The sequence below is a fragment of the Lagopus leucura genome, unplaced genomic scaffold (assembly GCF_019238085.1).
Source record: "Lagopus leucura isolate 7727_CA_CO unplaced genomic scaffold, USGS_WTPT01 Super-Scaffold_1, whole genome shotgun sequence".
NCBI classification, from domain to species: Eukaryota; Metazoa; Chordata; class Aves; order Galliformes; family Phasianidae; genus Lagopus; species Lagopus leucura.
In genome coordinates this window covers 23016771-23036431 of record NW_024962250.1, presented here as the reverse complement: position 1 = coordinate 23036431, position 19661 = coordinate 23016771, and the positions used below count along the sequence as shown (strand labels likewise).

Here is a 19661-nt window from a genome sequence, read left to right as displayed (position 1 = left end):
ACAGCCAAGCACCCCGCATGCGACAGACATCTCCCTCCAACAGAAGTCCTGTCTTTTGATTACTGTACCCCTTTTTTGAACGTCTTTCCCTCCACAGAAGTTTGTCACCCCAAAATTTCACAAACAATACAAGGTATCTGCAGTCAGTCCAATGCTCTGCTCCCACAGTTTGCACACACGTTAAATACCAGCATGCAGCAAAACTCCTCCACAAAAATAATCAAATTCACTAAAAAAATGCTCCTCCATGCACAGCTTGTTTCACAGGTACCTAAGCAGCCACTTTCAACCTGCCCCTCAGGGACCATTACTAAGATAACTGTAATTAAGGTTTTGCATCTAATCCCCAGTGTTCCACAGCTGAGATTATTATACCAGCTCCTGGGTAACAAGATTGCAAATGTAACAAAGATATATCTCCAAATACAGCTAAACTCAGCTGGAGATCAATAGGTAGCCTTCTTCCAATGACAGGCAATAATTAGTATGTTAGACAGCCAGGATAATGAATGAGAATTTCATTCAGGATGTCTCATTCCTCTAGCCTTTGTTTTTGTTTCAATATTTCCCTCTAAAAACCAAGCAAAAAAAAAAAAAAAAAAAAAAAAACAAAGAATAAGCATACAAGTTTTCTCTTCCCTCCCATTCACTCCAGCCTTCTGCCTTGAAAGTTCAAAAGCTAGCAAGCAGGAAAAGATTTCTAACACTACCTGCATCCCCCTTTGCATTTTGGCACTCTCAAATATTTGTGCCCTGTAAATATTTTTATGATATATATTTGCCCATGCTATTTATTGTGAACTTAAAGATAGCTTTCAGCCTAAAGCACAAAGCATATCACATATATATATATATATTAATATAATTCGGCCTATTTGCTATATGGACTCAGGGCATTCCAAGCCGGACAGTGATCTCAGTGATACTGGCATAGACCTCAAATTAACTCACTGAAATCAAAATAATTCTACTGATACAAACAAAATCTAGTCCATGAAATACAAAGACCAAATTCTTCATCTACTTGTTCCCACCCACCCACTAACACTGGCTCCTCTTTGCAAACTGTTTTCCACATGAGCAGCCTCAGAAATGAACATGAATCACCTTGCAAACTCCCCAGGAATAAGGAATTAAATATGCTACAACATAGCTTCATGCTATCCAGGAAAGCACTATGTGAACACCATTCCATCTCATTAACACCATTACACTTTCCCCACCACACATTAGACTTACAAGAATGACTTAAAATCACATACATTTCATTTGATTGAGAATTGCAAAGTTGGGGCAAAACAACAGACTACCACAAGCCAGACTCCCAGGCAGGAAATTTGATTTTACACGAGATTCAAATTTCCATAATCTGTAGTACTAGTTATGACCGTCACACTAAGAGGCCACAATCAAAGAGAAATCACCTGTGCCTTCACCTTGGTAGGTGACTGGAGTACCTTGTTGTATCCAACAGCAGAACAGCTGTAAACAGATTAACAGGCTTCTGCAACAGTTTGTTTTCTCTGCACAAATTCAAATATCATCTGCTGTGGTGAGGTGCCCAAATATCTCATGTCAATGAAACCTGGTATAAAATTGATTAAGAGTACTAGGTGCTACAATGGAGTATAGAAGTTTCACAGCATTATGTGAAACAAAATCAACTTAAAATAATGGTTACGAAGCTCAAGGTGACTTTTGCATAGAAAATCCAATATTACATTAGCCATCAACTTCCAAATTCACTACTGTAACAACTTCTATACACAAGCTGATATAAGAAGAGAATGTTAAAAGAATAAAGTTGATGGTTGAAGCCTATTCTGATGTTTTCCTGGAGTTTTTATATATACTGTTTCCCAAAGGAAATATGTAATATTCTATATGCGCCCAAGGAACAAGCTGCATTTAAAATCCATCAAATCCTTGTTACATTTGACAGCTTAAATTACTTTATTTACTAACTTACATTTAGTGGAAATATAGGCTTAGAGGTCATCAGTAAATGGACTGTGGGGTGACAGAACCAAACCAGATACTCTTATTTTCCTTGTACAACATTTTTGTTACTGCCGTCAACTTACATCACTGCCCTCTCAGAGATCATGCTCTGAATGTGCCATTACTTAAGGAACAGTTTCCGAGATCAGTACTTTCATGCAGCAAAATGCTCAGTATCACTCACTCAGCTGCTTATAACACAGAAAGTAATAGTTAGAACCATGGTGATCAAAAAGTGTCATGTAAAAAATACTGTCATCAGTGAAAGATGAGATCAAAACAGAGCTGCATTATGGGAACATTCTTCTGACATGTTTATGAAAATGGCATAGCTGCTGACCACTGTCAGGAAGAGAATTAAGAAACTACTTAAATTTCTCCAAGGCTGATACTGAAGCTGTCATCACTGCCACCTGTAGAAATTCTCCCTCCTGTCCTGTTGAAGTTTGTAGTATAGCTGGGCCATAGCTTATGTGCTGACAGCAGACAGGTGCACACATACCAGTGACTGATTGCAGTTCTCATCCTAAATGCTCTTTCTGCCAAGCTGTTGAAGCAATCGTAATTAAATCACTCACCAGAGACCTAGCTGCAATTTGGGGATCACAAAAGGATAAAGTTGGCTAGCTTTCACATTTGGAAAAAAAAAAAAAAAAAAAAAAAAAGAAACAGTTTTCTGTCAGGGCACCTTGAAGAGGTGTTGAAAAGTGCAGAAGCAGTGATTTCTAAAAGCATCTGTCACTCTAACTCCCTCTTTCTCACCCAGCACAGGAACACCCAAATTCCTCCCTGATTTTAACAGTATCCGTCCTAAATGACTCCCAGAGGGCACCTGGAGCGAGCAAGCTCTGGAATGGCAATCTGATTTCATTCTCACAGCTATTGTTCAAAGGAGGGGAAATGCCTTTCAGTAAAAAGACAAGCAACAGGCAATTCATAAGCTACCCAAATGTTAAAGCAACTACGTAACAGGTTATTACCAAGCAACGGAAACGTCCAGGGCTCTCAAATAAAAAGTAGAGATAGGTCACTGCTCTAAACATGCTACAAATCTTGAAGTGGCAGTGCAAATGAAAATAAACAGCAGTATGAATTGTAAAAGTAGGGTTCACAACCCAAACCACAATAGTACAATTTGCATCATGTAACGAAGTCTGCAGTTGCATTTCCCTCCTCTTTGAAGGAAGGGAGGGTAAGTTCATTCAGAGACAGAAGACCCCAAAGGCTTAAGGTAGGGACTCAAATGAGCCATCATCCAGAAAATGCAAGTTATAGTAGAGGGCACCTAAAAGAGCACAGAGTAAGTGAGGGCAAATCATGAGGCGGCAAGCAAAAATTAGACAGGGTGCCTGACCTGCTGTAAGAAGTATGATTCACTCAAGATAAATCAGAGGTGACTCTTGCTTAATATAGGGTGCCTGTCTCTGAAGCATCAAAGGCAAATCCCTCAGTGTGCTGATATTTAAACAGCTGACTGGTTTAGCTGTGCATGACTAATGAAGTCTATACAGATTTATTTCCTACACACTAGCAACCTCTTGCTCTCTGACTCAATAAGCGATAAGCTAGGCACATTAGAAACCATTGCATGGTAATCAAACACAAACAATGAAAAGGGTTTCTGTAAGTAAATTAAGCTGAGCATGCTGGCAGCATACAATGCTATGAAGCATTGTCAAAGTCTGGACAAAAATTGGCCCAGATGGCAGCAAAACCAAAATATTGATGAGAGGGAAGACTGTCTCCCAAATAGGGATCTGAATTTCTCTGCAGAAATAGCTATAATTGCTCAGTGGAACAAACAACATAAGAGCAGAGCACAAATGGTTTGCATGGATGTCAGAATAAAGTTATCATTATAAAAAAACAGTTAATAATTTAGCTATTCTCCCTATTATAAGCAGTCTCCTCTAATGACTATTCTGCCATCCTATTTAAGCAGAAATGAGGAAAGCTGGCTCTGCCACTACCTTTTGGCAAGGTAGTCTACAGTCTACATCCTCTAGCAATATCAATCTACTCACATATTCATTCACTTATGTGGAGTATGGGAAGGACATGAGAAGGATGGATGTTACTGGCATCCTGCTCCACATCCAAAACACATACATGGCAGTAAGGCCAGCTTCATTCTTCATTTATTCTAAAATGTTTTGTGCTTTACTCTGATGCATTCTCTGACGTATTTCTTCTAGATTTTATCTGCTTTATTATTATTATTATTAATTTATTAATATATTCTTCCTTTCAAAGTCCAGTAAAAAAAAAATCTTTGATACTCAGGGACATGATTTATCAGTGGGTTGTTAGAGTTAGGTTGTGGTTGGACTTGACGATCTTTAAGATCTTTTCCAACTGAGCAGTTCAATGATTCTATGATTCTCAGCCTCACTGACTGCAATTACAGAACTGAAATTCACACAAGTTCTTCCTATGATAGTGCTAAACACAGGAAGAACAAAGTCACCATGACTTTCTCTCCTCCTCCAAACGTGACCCACCAAATACAAAAGGAGTATATAGGCTACACATCGCACAGAAAGGAATCTTAGGAGAAAAATGTAACTAATTATGCAAAAAGAACAGACTTCTTGCACTTCTTAACCAAACAATCCAATCAGAAGGATATAAAATGGCTCTGTTTATCAACAGCTATGCAGAGGGGAAGCAAAAGAAGACATACATGCAAAAAGACAAACATCGCTGCCTTTGCTTTTTTGCCAAATGAACTGTAGACTTGTTTTTAAATCAAGTAGATATTACAACCCAGAGTTAACAAACAAATAGTGCACCCACCCACTCCAAAGACCAAATCAATAGTCAGCAGATGAACTTAACTGTTTCAACAAAAAGAAGCTGTTTGAAGAAGTGCTTTATACTCTCCTTGCACTCGTCATTGCTGCAGGCTATTGATCTTTTACAGACAAGTAGCCTCCATTAATACATACTTGTGTTAGCCTGGTAAGATTGATCCCCCCAGTATTACCCTCTGCAGGAGGCATCAAGTAACAAGTATTCTTTTAATAATTGGACATGCATATAACCATTTCCAGTAGCTAGATCTCCAAAGTCTTTTGTTTGTTTGTTTTCCTTTTTAAGTGTGTTATCTATATGTTAACCATGTCTGATTAAACACATAAGAACAAGAAAAAGGTCAGGAAGCTCTAAAGCTGGACATCTCAGGTTATCTGGAGTCTGTAACGAATACTATTTCATCTGAGATCATGCTAAGGAACTTGCTACAATTAAGTAAGTAGATAGGATGAAACTGCCTCACTTGAAAGCATTTCATTAATACAATGGGCTAACTTCCAATTCTGGTACCTCATCTGCTCAAAGTTACACATTAGCACAGACTGCAACACTTTGGAACACTTTGATTTGCTTGTCTTAGATTACTCAGAAGTAATCTACACTTGACATCATTTGCAATGAATCCAGTCTAAAGAACACATAACTCAATTAACACACAAATACCTGCATGTATCATAAAAACTGTACCTAACAGATGAGAACAAAAAGTAAAACTTCTCTCTCCTCATAGTCCATAACACTTCATAACAAGCAGGCAACCAAAATCAGAACTTTTTCTTTAACGTCCTGATACAAAGCAAAGACTGAAAAAAAAAAAAAAAAAAAAAAAACCCACAAAAAAGGTTATACGCACGTTTTGATGATCCTGGTTGAAGTCCCATTGTGTTTCAGGAATCCACGTGACTTACCTTTCCAGACCATTTTAAAACCCACAACCTCCTGTCAGCATTTCTAAATCACTAGACAGCCCAGATACTAGGAAGCCGACTACTATCTTGCTCAAGTCACCTCCTCTCCAATCGAACTACCACCTCTGATCTGCATGGTTTCTAACCATCTGCTCTAAAAAGCAACAAGGAATCTCCAATTACAGCCACAGGAACCTGGCTTTCTGGCATCTGAGAGCCTGCTTTAAGTCATTAACAACAGCCTAACAAAGGCACTAGAGCACTCTGGAGCTGTGAAGTCCAACACATTAGAAACAAAACTGCAGTTTCTGTCTTCAGAGATTTCGATGTCACATACTTAAATGCAGTCCAATACATTCCAGAGAAGCACTTACTTGTTTTATACCATTGTTTTATAAAGTGTTATGCTTAGTAAGACTAAACTGAACTCTCTGAACAAGAGAGGTTTGGGAATGGAGACCTGGATGTCCAACAGGGTTTCCAGATCCCCTCACATACCTCTTATTCCCCTCTCCCTCCACCCCCCCAATAAGAAATCAAAACAAAAATGCAGAAAATCAGTGTCACATCCTGTTGCTCTGATACTGTTTCTTTTAGACCAAACTGAGTCATTCCAGATTCCAAATCAATCCAAAAACAGATCTGACACTGGAGCCTCTAGATCTGTGTCTGTAGTACCCTTCTCATACAGCCAGTGCTGCAGCACAGAGCAGCCTTTTCAATACTCGCTTGAGACAACTATACCTGCAGAAAGGGGAGAGCAATTCAGGTAACATTCCAATTGATGAAAGACTCACAGAAATGCCGGCTTTCCAGCCTTCAGCAGGAACAGACTGTGAACATTTGTTAAGCAGTTTGTCATTTTTGTTATCAATTCAGCCATATCTCAAACTCCCAGGAGGAGGGATACAGGTATGACACTGCACTAATATCACACACCTTACTGTTATTTCTAATAAATTCTCTCATAAATACACATAATTAAATGCAGCAGTTTATGAAATGCAGGTGGTCAGATTTTTCCAGCCTTAAAGTTTCTGCATACAATAAGCCAAATTATTGATTATTACAATTATGCTCATTACAGCACCGATAGCACGTGATTCTTTGTTCCATGCTTTGGAGCAAGGAAGGAAATGGGATCTAGCTATCTGCTTAACAGAAGTGGAGAGAAAACAGAGCTTAAGTGATCTGCTTCCTGCTTCCAGAAGCAAATGTCCTATCAGGATGAACAGACAAACATTTGAGGGCCAAAAGAGGGCTACAGGGTTTTGTTTAACTGTTTTAGCAAGTTTATCTTAGAAGTCATTGGCCAATAACATAACATCCAATGTTTTGGGAAGAATAAAAGGAAGTTTCTAGCAACGAATTCCTAAACATTCATCTTTACATACAGAAAACCCAGAACAGTGCAAAGCAGTTTGATACCAATGTCATTTCTCTGCCAGAAAAGCTTGAATGAAAACATCAAAGCATAACTCAATATACAAGATATAGATATTTTGTACCTATGTTAATAGTATACATAGTACACACAAGCCATTCTTTGTTTCTCTAAACTAAGAATTCAATTAACATCAATTACCATCACTGATCTGGATATCAAAGGCAAAAAACAACCACCTCCAAAACACACACATAAAGTATTCCACATTTTCATTTTAGCAGGGAAAAAATAACTTGCTGCATGCTTCAAGAAACCTATCAAGAAATAAAATTTGGATTTACCATTGGAAAGGCTTTATTTCCACTGTAAGTAAAACTAATTGTGTATTCTCTATGCTCTAATCTATTAGGACTCGCTGTTCTCTGTAATCCAATGGAAAAAAAATGACTTACGGTCATTACACTGGCTCCCAGAATATGAAGTCATGGAGCAATCACAGGTGAAGCCTTCCCACTGCTGATTACAGATACCCTGATTTGCACAGGAATCTTCCTGGCAGGTAGTGCTTGGTCCTGAAGAAGGGATGACAAGAACAGAGTGAAACAAAGTTGAGAAAATAAGTTTAGTGAGGCCCATAATTTCAATCCATCACTACCACCACCATTCTCATGCAGTACATAAAAAGTACTAATGAAACAGTTTTCCATTCTTAAACACATAACAAACATTAGTAAAAGAGCACACAGACAATTGCACACTGCACAACAAAACAGCAAACTGTAACACACAAGAAGGAAGAAAAGTGAACAGCAACATATTCCCTGTTAGGCAGGCCTAACTTTGTATGTTCTGTGCTCACACAAAGCAATATATAATGAAATATGATAATGTGCAAGGGTAACTGAACAATACCTTATCCTATCCAAAGAATTATTCTGTAGGTTCCTCGGGAAATGTTATGTTATAAAACAAAACCAACCAACTCCATGAGACTTCTCCTTCTATATTGGACACCTTTCCATCATAGCCTTTGGGAGATGCAGCCATCACTAACAGAATAGTCTTCCATTGTCTCTGATTTGGAGCTAACCCTTGATATCTTAACTCAGATAAAATTGCAAAGGCACAACCAAGATAACAGCAAAAAGTGTGTTCTTCATATCAGAAGGACTCTGAATGACAATTTGTCATCCACAAGCAGATAGCCAGCTCTTGAAGCTGCATTATTCCACTATATGTTATACTGTTAAAAAAAAAAAAAAAAAAAAAAAAAAAAAAGAGGAATTCTTAAGTAGAAAAGTGCAGATAACAAGAGCAGGCAACAAAACCCCTGAGAAAAAAAGATCCACCTATTGAAAAGACACAGCAGTAGACACAGTAACAGCTTGTTACCACACCTGAAGAAAGTTGTGCAGAATTATTCAATACTTCTCCCCTCCACACACCTATTTTTCCCACCCAAGTCATCTGCAGCTGTATGAACCCCAGTAGTCTCACTGGCACAGAATGAGGGGAACAGATCACCTCTAGGTTTACAACAGTGCTGACAGACTGTAAGGCACAGGCTGGCAGATACATGCATGTACTCACTCCTCCCTTGCCTTTAGACTTATAAAAGTCACAGATAAAACCAGACACACAGATACACATCAGAATGGGGTCTGACGCTCACTTTATAGAATCATAGAATCACCAAGGTTGGAAAAGACCTAGAAGATCATCCAGTCCAACCGTTCACCTATTACCAATAGCCCCCACTAAACCATGTCCCTCAATACAACATCCAGTCTTTCCTTGAACACCCCCAGGGTCGGTGACTCCACCACCTCCCTGGGCAGTCCATTCCAGTGCCTGACCACCCTTTCTGAAAAGTAATACTTCCTCATGTAAACTTTAAACTTATTCAGATTCAAGAAAAAGGATGAAATATAAGAATCTGAAATATTAGTTACCATTTTGTTTAAGATTTGAGTTTTCTGAGGATAAGAACTCATTGAAGAAGAGCATTTTCAATGATAATTTTTCTTCTCTTTTCCTGCACTTATCTGAAAACACTTTAATCAGTAACTGCAGTTGATAATGGGCATAATCAGACTGGAGATATCTCCCCCATCCAGGTGCCACAAGAGAAATACTAGAAATCACAGAGTAAGCTTGCATGAAGCCTTAGTAACTGTGGCTGGAGGTGCTGTCAGACCAGAAAGCCGAAGCACATGAATTATGCCCACAAACAGTTTCTGTATCGCATTTTACAGAAAGCAACTGTGAAGATGAAGCTGCTTTTAAAAGAGCAAGAGGAAAAAATACCATCCATAAGCACCATTTGATGAGGAATTTTGGAAGGCTAACAATAAAGAAAGCTTGAAGTCAGATCTGCTGTTGTGTCGGCACAGCACAGATCAGTATTATGCTTCGCCTCACTTCTCAGTGCTACAGGCTATTTGCATGGCAAAAGCATCTTTGTCTCAGAGAGTTCAGCTATTTCTGCTGCTTACAGTCCTTGGTTGGTGTCATAATCCCCCATCTGTAGCAACAGAATTTTGTTCAGAGCAACTAACAGGGATGTCACAGGGAATTAGGATTTTGGATTAAGGAGCAAAAGTGACAGAAGCACAGGAAGGCTTATAAAATGAAGACTATTACCACGCACATGCCCTTTAGTGCTAATTAACAAGGAAAGGAAGACAAACTGTAGCAACAGAATCGGTTCTAAAACACCAATGCCATCAGAGTTCAAACCCATTATTATTATCTTTCCTTTGGTAACACTTTCAACATTCTAGAATTATTTATGAAGCAAAGTTGCAAATTGAGCTTTTGCATAATGCTGGATATATCCCATAAGTCACACTACACAGTTAATTAACTAATGCATACTGACTTATTTTCTCCTTGAACTTGCAACATTCTGACAAAACCTGCTAATTCCCCTGACTGCATTTTATTCCAAGTATTGTTTATATTATCTGTTTGGAGCTGGGCTTGACATAGTCTCTTAATCCACTTTCTAATGTGCACATGGAATGTGCGGGTAGCACATAGAGAATAAGAACAGAAAACTCTCCAGTACAGAAAAGCAACCCTGCTAGCAGAAGAGTGACCTGTTCTGTCTCCTCCTCTCCCAGTATAAACCTACCAGCAGAGGCAGAGCATTGGCAACACATAATGGCAAAGCAGAATTCCACAGACACGTCATTTAATCATTATTTCTTCATCTTTAATTCCTACTGAAACAGCTGATAATGTGCAGATTTTCTTGGGAAAATGTTCAAAATACTACTTTCCTTTCAAGTTATGCAGCTAGATTTATGGTTTATAAGTTTTTGCTACTAAGCATTTTAAGAAAATCACCTTAGAAGAGTATGGTAGCCAAATTGCTCTTGTATATTCTGTTGGGAAAAATTATTTTGTCTCTCTAGTTCTTTCTGGCACTTTCAGCTGTATAGTTGGTTTTCTCTTGCTGAAGCTAAAAAATACTGAGTTCTACTGCTGTGCACCACTACAACTGACATATTTCAAACATATTTCCAACAGGTAGGCACTCCTGCCTTGCAAGAGGAGTCATTCCTGCTGTGTCATTTATAAGCTCTTTGCAGTGAAAGGAACTTGAGGAATAAAAAGATACATTATTGCATTTATCATTCTTTCAAGTTACATAAGGAATTCAATTTCTTTATAAAACACCCGCAGGATTATAACACAAATACCTCATACTTTGATCATGACTAGCAATAGGTTTTAAGCTAAAGCAAACCATTCTAGGACATACACATAAAACCTTCCTTCCTACACTAAAAATTCATTCCCACTAGAAAGAAACATTTGTGTTCATGTTATTTCTTCAGTAAGAAGATCTGCAATAGGCAAGGTTCAACGGTACTACGAGTCCATTTTCACTTTGAGTCTCTAAATTGTCTATAGCTCTCACCTCTTTCATTTATCATCAAAGAGGTTAGAGGTTAGGAAGACATATGAAAGTGACACATGTACAACATCTTCACTGTCTTTGCAGAAGAAGATATTTCTTTGTCTTATGGTTCATAACATGTAAATGCCACAAAGGCCTGAAATCTCTATCACTAACAGCTAGACATTATGATGGGAAACTCATACCAATGTTAAATCTTTAATCTTCTCTTAACAGCACTCTTCTCTCCCCTGTTTTGTAATGTTATGAGATGTTATGAATTTAATATATGGACTCAGTACAACTTTTAAAGAGGAATCATGCCTTGGAAATCAAAAGCTTTAAGCAGTATATCATTCTGTTCTACAACTTGTTCTTAGAGCAGTTTAAGGAGGAAACTAAGCGAGACCCAATAAGTTTTCCAATTTCACAATATATAAAAAGAATTTTTTTTTCCAGAGTAAAGAGTAAGCAAAATTGAGACTAATAATCACTTCATTGGATGAATTACCTCATATGCTGTATCTATCAAATACCAACACGTTCAATTGAGGTCCAGTGCAAGATTTAGAAAGTCAGAACTTGTATCCTGAATCATGGTTAATAAAACACAGGAATATATCAAAGTGATTTTTAACTTAGCAGACTAGAACCAGAGAAAATTAAAAATTACAGGAATTTTCAAAGATGGCAAATTCATCTCTTTGAGATCTTTCAGTTCCTGGTTTTGCTAAGAACTCACTATTTCTTTCATCACCTAAATAAGTTTAGGCATCTGGCAGGTCCTTATTTACATTATACACTGTCAGAAATAACCTAAAAGCCAGCACTATAGAATTCTTGGAAAACACAGCCATTCACACAGTGCCTCAATCAAATTTGAACTCTCCACTTATTTGATGCCATGTCCTCCTTTTCCACAAATGTAACTGGTCTAAAATTTTCAAGGGGCACTTAGATGGGATAACAAATATGTAGGTATCCCAATGAAAGCACATCTACCCCATGATGACAGAAGAAGGGAATCAGCAAAATTAATGGGCATGCACAAAGGGTGGATTTACAATTTGAAACTTGGTACCTGCCTATCTTCCTTTCCCCTGTTGTCACCCTGGCACTTTCCCTCTCTAAGCAACTTAGAAGGTATTGAAAAAGTGCTCACACTTGCTGGTTGTCATGGTTTTATGATTTTTGTTATTGTTATTCCAATATATACCATATATATATATACCATAACACCATGTAAAGCACTGGGAGTTAAAGAATTAATGCTCCACTGCCATGAACCACTGATTTTCCACCTGGATCTCAGAAGAAAAGAATTACATACCCCACAGGATTTTGCATTCAGAGGGGAAAGATAAAGCTGGCAAGACATCAGACTCACTCTCTTGCTGCCTGGCAATGCGCAGGTGTGCTCCCCAGCCATTTTGCCTTCAATTCAGAGTCAGGCCTTCAGTTTTGGACATGCTCTCTCATTTTATTTATTAGCCTCAATTCCAATTATATTGCATTATACAGTGTTATCTTGCATTTCGATATCGTATTTAGCAAATGAAGTTTCCTCCTCAGATTGTTGCTACTGTTCTGCCTAAGCCCAGTTTCCACCTCCCTACCCTTCCCCCTTTCCCTTTTCAGGATGGTGGGCCTGCTGCTCCCCCGTCACAGGCACAGACAGATCTAGATAATTCCATGACACTGGTGAAGGATGGGAAAAAAAAAACCACACAACAAAAGGTCAACTGCATAAAAGCAAGTATGCCTGGATCAAATATGACAGGGGACACAGAAGTAAACAACATTCAAGCACAGAAAATAAAAGCCAAAAAGGAAAGACTGAAAGTACTGTATGTGAACAAGAAAAGTACAGTCAATTGGAAACACAGTTTTCACCACTGCAAGTTAAAGCAGTGCAGAAGTCGTGCTATCAGAGCTCATGGTCTGGTGGGTTTTGTATTCTGAATTAGTCAATATTATTTAGCAAAGGTTGGTTTCCTGAAAAGGCAATAATCCACAAAATGTGTTCAAAAGAAGTACTCAAAAGAAGTATTTCCCCTTAGGTGTAAATGTGATCAGGTCTCTTAATTTGAAATGAAGATATTCTTACATAATTAAGGACTCTACACCAAAATGAAATCAAGCAAGAATGAATTTCAACAGCTGTAACAAGCTTTTAGGTTCTGAGGACTTCTAGAAAACAAAAACAAAAAGCAAATCTGTTTGGCTCCCAGATCTCTTCATGTTGCATCCACATCACTGAAAGTCAAAAATTGAACAAAAACTCCCATGCATATGTTCTGAAGTCCAATAGACACACAAGGAAAAGGTTCGCTGAGACACCCAGTAGTCACAGAATGGCCCAGGTTGGAAGGAACCTCAAGGATCATGAATCTCCAACCCCTCAGCCACAGGCAGGGCCAGCAACCTCCCCATTTAATACTAGATCAGGTTGCCCATGGCCCCATCCAACTGGCTTTAAACACACACAGGGACAGGGCATCCACAACCTCTCTGAGCAGCTCATTCCAGCACCTTACTGCTCTCAGAGTAAAGAAATAGTCACTGATATTTAACCCAATTCTCACATTTCCTGCCACATTTTTAATGAATGGCACAGAATATCTCAGTTCTAGAGCTAATTTCTCCCCAGCATACCTCCAGGATGATGTTTCTACTTATATAAGCCCCAGCCCATATACCTTTTATATTCTTTCAAACCTCATCCTTTTCCACTTACATTTATATCAACTTTAGAAATCTCTTATAAGCAGCACCTAACTCTCTTCAAATCCCCCACTTCTGTAGTACAGAGTACTTCAACCTTTTACAGCTGCGAATAAGGCAAAGATGCCAGAAAAAAAGTGGCTACAGTCAAAGGCTCCACAGAGCACAAACTTCTGCCTTCCTCTAGGCTACCAAGTTATTCAAATTTAATGTTTCACATGCACCCAAAAACTAAAATGATCTCAGACTGTCAATATTTTTACCTGTTGGGTGCCACTGCCTATTACAAACTAATTACTCATTAAAATTTTCTTTGTTTCCCCCAGTTTCCCAATTTTTTATTCTTTTTTTTCCCCCTTTTCTATGGAGTCATAGAGAACTAACCTATGCAAAAAAAAATAACAAGTAATATTCTGAAACAAAGATAATTGCTACCTATCAAATCCTGGAATACGGAACAGGAATACTTGAAATGGAAAATTGCATCTAATGCATTAGATCAGAACAGCAACATTGGCACATCTTCAAAATAAGGATGTTAAATAGAAAAGGAGTTTATTAAAGTTTTGTCATGATGAAAAAAACTATGCATTTTGTCTCGCAACAAAACTTTAGAATAAACCTGTGGCTTAGTTGCAAAATTTCATAATGATTAAGCTGATATCATAACAGATGCCATCTGCAGCTTCAGGCCTGTTGAACAGAGGGAGTGAGTAAAGCCCATCTTCCCCTTACACCTAAATTTACTTATTCCCTTTCTGTTGAAAAGAAAGAACATTTTAAGCTTCCACAACATTCAGGAACAAATTAATTAGCTATAGTGTAGTCCCTAGATAAGCTGGGAAGTCTACTTTCATTGTTAAGTTTAAAGGAATAGAATTTCAACACCCTAGAAAATATATCTCTGGTAGCTATAGGATCAAAAGACTATACATTTCTAACAAGCAGATTTCCTCCCTTACTTCTAAGGATCTGGGGCATTTGTATGTCATAGTGCTGTTAATCCTTCCTTCATTATACATCTCGTAAGAGCTAGCCTTCAAACTGGTTTCCTGTCAGCACCTCATCTCTTCTGTGATTAAAGTGGTATGTTCTCAACTGCTATCTGGCCTCTGAGAGATTCTGCTGCTTTTTGCCTGAATAACCATCAACCATTTCAGGAAATCAAACTGTGCTCTTACGCATGTTCACAGAGACTGATACAGTCAAACCTCTCAGGTCAACAAAAAACATCTTCATGTCCTTCTTCTACCCATATATCACCTTCAGAGGTACTAATTGCCTTTCTCCTGCAGTCTGAGAGGCGTGACTGTATCCAGTAAAAAGGCACCAAAGCATACATAAAAGCATCTTTCAGTCCAAACAAGTAATGGGGAAGAAGAACCTTCTCTACCTTGCAGGTCAGCTTTGGTCAACTCAACTTTGTTAGCAAAAACAAAAACAACAAACAGAAAAAGCAAAAACAATAAACAACAGGTTAGTATAAAGATAGATAAACCAGGGTGCCATCACTTTAAATTAATAAAAATAATTAGTATAACACCATCACAACCAATGCGCATAATCAATACATGCAGGAAGGACAACATAAGCAACAAGGACACTGAGGGACATGGCTACCTTTACTCATCACCACTTGAACAAAAGCAAAAACAAGCAACAAAACCACATGAGAGGGAGGAAATGCATTTAATTCACACACAGAGAAACAATCTACAGAGCAGGAAAAGGAAAATATCACATTTTTAACATCAATTCTTGCACATCTACTGATATTTCGAGATTTTGCTTCATTTGAGAAACACTTGGAATCCATTTATGTATAAAAATCTACTTGACTTTCAGCAGACTAGTCAGGAATATTTTTGTTTTGTTTCTACATCCAAACTCAAGAACTGAACATAAATTTGCTGTCTGTCATAAGAGCACAGATTGTCTTGGCTCTTTGGACAAAGCAGATTCAGTGCCAGCAAACCATAGGGGATTGATAATTCTAGATGATAACCTTTGTTTAGCCCCAGAAGTGAAATTAACAGCGTATGACAAGTGACAGTAAAAAAAAAAAAAAAAAAAAAAAAAAACACACAACCAACACCATCAACAAAAAAGCTTTCCTCTCACAAACTGTTTTATGCTCACAAATTTCAACATGCTTTTAAAAAAGCCTGCATCATCAGGTAAACAGACAGCTCCTTGGGCTTTAAATCCATGCAATCTTCGTCAATCTCATCAGAGCAATCAACAGATATAACAGCAGTGCAAGCTCATTTCTTCTTATAGGCAAATATGATCCTGTTTTCAGCAGTAAAATCATAGCAAAAGAGAACAATGAAGCTAACAAGACTTACTGGAGATCAAATGTAAGCTTGCCGTAAATTGCAGAGTATTAAAAAAAAAGCAAAGCAGACCAAAATAATACCACTGATATCTTTTATTGGGCACAGATTTTTTTTTTATTTTTATTTTTCTGCAAGTGGAGAGTTCATTTTATGAGAAAGTCATGTAGATTTTTGGTTTCTACTACCTTGATTCTAAGTTTTCTTTTACAGCAAGGAAAAAGTATGAGGACAAAGATGGGAGTATGGGCAGCAAATTCTGAATCTTCTGCCAATGAAGGTTACACATTTTTATCATTCTTCACAATGGGAATAACAAAACACCCAAATACTGACCATTTATGGTTCAAAAGATGGATATTTGAGAAGTACACACTCACCCCTTTGTATCACCCTGCTCTTATAAAGTTCTAATATTAATTACTGATACTGAAGAGAGATTGGTAGCTCTCACTTATTTTCTCTTTTTATATTAAAAACCTTAATAAACTTCAACTGGCATGCACAGATGCAAATTTTGTGCTTCCTATGAAGTTTAACAACTCTGAACTGGGAAGAGTTTCTCCCATTTCTCTATACATCTTTCTAGACACATATTCTAAGAGTAATTTGTTTGTAACAAACAAGCACTTTTCCTACCTGCCCACTTCCTCATCTACTTCCTAGCTGAGCAGGAACAAAACTTACATTTGTTCCCTAATTCCAGTAACAAAGTAACAATGGAATACAAAATCACAAAGAATAGGAGAACTGCCAAACTATCATGGAGTAAACAAATGCTCCTCCCCTCAATGGACGAACTCTGATTCTACAGAGAAAAGTCAAGTATCACCAGATTGAAAGTTTCACTACTGAGTAGATGATGGGTAAAATCCTTTTTGACATTATCTTGCTGTGAGATTTTAAGCATGAGATTAGATTTCCTTTTTTTTCCCCACACACTGCTAGTTACGCAAAATGTGTTTCTGATTATCCAGCCTGTGTCATTCATGCTTTTCACACACCAGTGAATTCAAAAGGTTAACTACAATATTTTAAAGAAAGTAGCACAAGATTTTTATTTTACTGCAGGATTTGGAAGATGATTAAATAAGGACAAAAGTCCCAAAACATCTGGAGCAAAATCACCATCTGGTTAAGGAATAATAAATCTCCTTTGTGAGAAGCTGTTTTCAGTGGAACAGGTGAGGAAAAGAAAAAGTCACATTTCTAAAACACAAAGGAAACTGCTTTGTAAAAAAAAAAAAAAAAAAAAAAAGTTCTTTAACCACTGCCATTAGGTGTGTTTGGCTCTCTTTTGTGGGGAGAAAGAGGGAAATGACATAATTTAGAATTTCAGATAGCTCTAGAGCCTGTAGTAAGCAGCACAATGATATACAAATAAAGGAAAGGAAAACATAAGAGAACAAATGGGAAATGAGTATAAAGAAAAGGAAAACCACCCCAACTGCAAGAGGTACCCACTAACAGTTAGGGTAACATTCATTGTTTTGTGGAGTTTCAGACATTCACTTCACTTCTATCAGAAACAGTGACGAAAAAGCATTAAGTCACTTAGTCTTTTGTGGATGGAATAAATTCAAATTCAACCATTCACCTACTACTAAGAGCAGGAACTGAGACACTCAGCAAATGAATCCAATTTTAGAAGTCTAGACTCAAGGAAGAGATGACCTGAAGTTTGAACTGATTTACTTTCTGGGAAGGCAATAAGATCATCTGGAATAACTTCCTCCATCTTCCAACTCCAGCCTACACTCCACAGCGCAGAAATCTTTTATCTCAAGCTCTCCAGCACCACTCATAGTGCATGCCTGACACAAATGGAAATTGTTAGAACAAGCAAGTGGTGAAATGAAGATATAAAGAATGCTGCAATTCAAAAATCAAATGAAACAGTCATCTGGTAACATTTTTATTATTATTACTTTAGCAAATCCAAAATGAGTTGGCAAAAAAAAAAAACATCTTCCTTTCCAGCACTTCCCCTGGTAGTGAACATGGACAATTCAGGAAAAAAAAGCAAGGGTGCTAAATTGCAAGAGTAAGTTCTAGCAGAATGAAGGCTATTATTCACCTTCTTATCTACTTTTTAGGTTTATAGCTGCCTCCAACTTGAACCTTGTTCAAGTGCTTTATAAGAGAAGGGAAACACTCCTGACATTTATGAGAACGAAACAATCTCCACATCCAGGCAGCTACTCTGCATGTACTAGATAGGTATGCAGACAAAGTAAGTGCCACCTTACATGACCATGTGCTGACATTAAGTAGCCTTGGATAATAGGAGACTAAAGAACTGCATTGTGTACAAGAAGAAGGAAATCCAATAGCTCTTACAGTGGTGTCAAATCTTCTGGGAAAGCATCAACATTCTGTTCTGGAGGCACACACAGAACAACAGATTTATCTAATGAGAAGTCCTTGAAGGAGAAAGACTACTCGCTATACAGCCAAGCTAGTTTTAAATAGAAGAATTACCAGAAATCACTAATGTTAAAGAGGAGCTTTTAGTGCACTGAAAATAATCGGAAAAGACATTTTCAAAAACCCCAAATGGATTATTTTTTTCCTTGAACCTCAGAAATAACACCACAGCAAAGATACATTTCTTCTTTTAGCAATGTAGCTCAGCTACAAACTGGCAAAGCCACAAGTACTAAGTTCACTTCCACAAGGAACAGTGTGGCTAACACTTAAAAGCAGCAGAAAGGCAGGGAGAAGAACAGCATAAAGCAGTGGAGAGCTTACCAATACTGTGAAATTGGAGTTGACATTGAGTGGGCTCTTGTAACAGGACATAAAATTCTCACAAACCAGAGTATTATTGTGGGAGTGTGGCAACAGGGCCAAAGTGCAGGAGTTCCCAGCCAACCGGAAGGCACATAAACAATTTAGAGATCGGATTTAATTGCAATGCCAATTTGTTTTTTCTTGAGTACTCAAAAATGGCTCTAAGATGGCACTTTGAGTACTAGGAAGGGACAGTCTTGACAAGTGTCAATATATCAATATGATGCAACCTGAAATCTTGACGTGGTTCATTTGGTAAAGTCCTGTCTGTGAAGACCAGTTAGGAAAACATCTTGAACATGTGAACTATAAATATCTCCTGATAAAAATCTATTTTCCTCTAGTGATTAGTAACCAACATAGCAGACTGGTGTTCAGTGGAGTTAGACACAATCATGACTTCCATTTAACCCAACCAGCAGAACCCTGCACTTTTTTATGCCAAGTATCCCATATGCTATGGGAACTGATAATAGGCATATGATTGCTGATGATGCCAATATTCTTTTAAAAAACTGGAACTAAAGAAGAACAGTAAATTATTCAAAAGAAGCTTCAAGAAACCTCTGCTCTTTACAAGCTTCAAGTAGTCACAACACATTTGTTTCCATTTAAAAAAAAAGTTTTCCAGGTGGTAGGACAATGTTGGGGAACAGCCTCAAATACTTTTATTGAAAACCCACTTCCTCAACAAGGAAATTCTGTTATGGTATGATCTTCACCCTTCAATTACTAACACTCCTTTCCATTTTCCCTGTTTCCACTTGGTCCTCAAAATACTTATTTATCCA

At 37.8% G+C, this 19661-nt stretch overlaps 1 protein-coding gene across 8 annotated transcripts in view; it reads right to left on the bottom strand.

Annotated features, from left to right (window-relative positions):
- Positions 1–19661, bottom strand: part of NRXN3 (neurexin 3) — an 891513-nt gene that overhangs the window by 502559 nt on the left and 369293 nt on the right. For all 8 annotated transcript variants that reach the window (XM_042869951.1, XM_042869967.1, XM_042869941.1 and 5 more), the window contains one exon: positions 7563–7682. In XM_042869951.1, coding sequence (XP_042725885.1) covers positions 7563–7682 — 120 coding nt within the window. The remainder of the gene's footprint in view (positions 1–7562; positions 7683–19661) is intronic.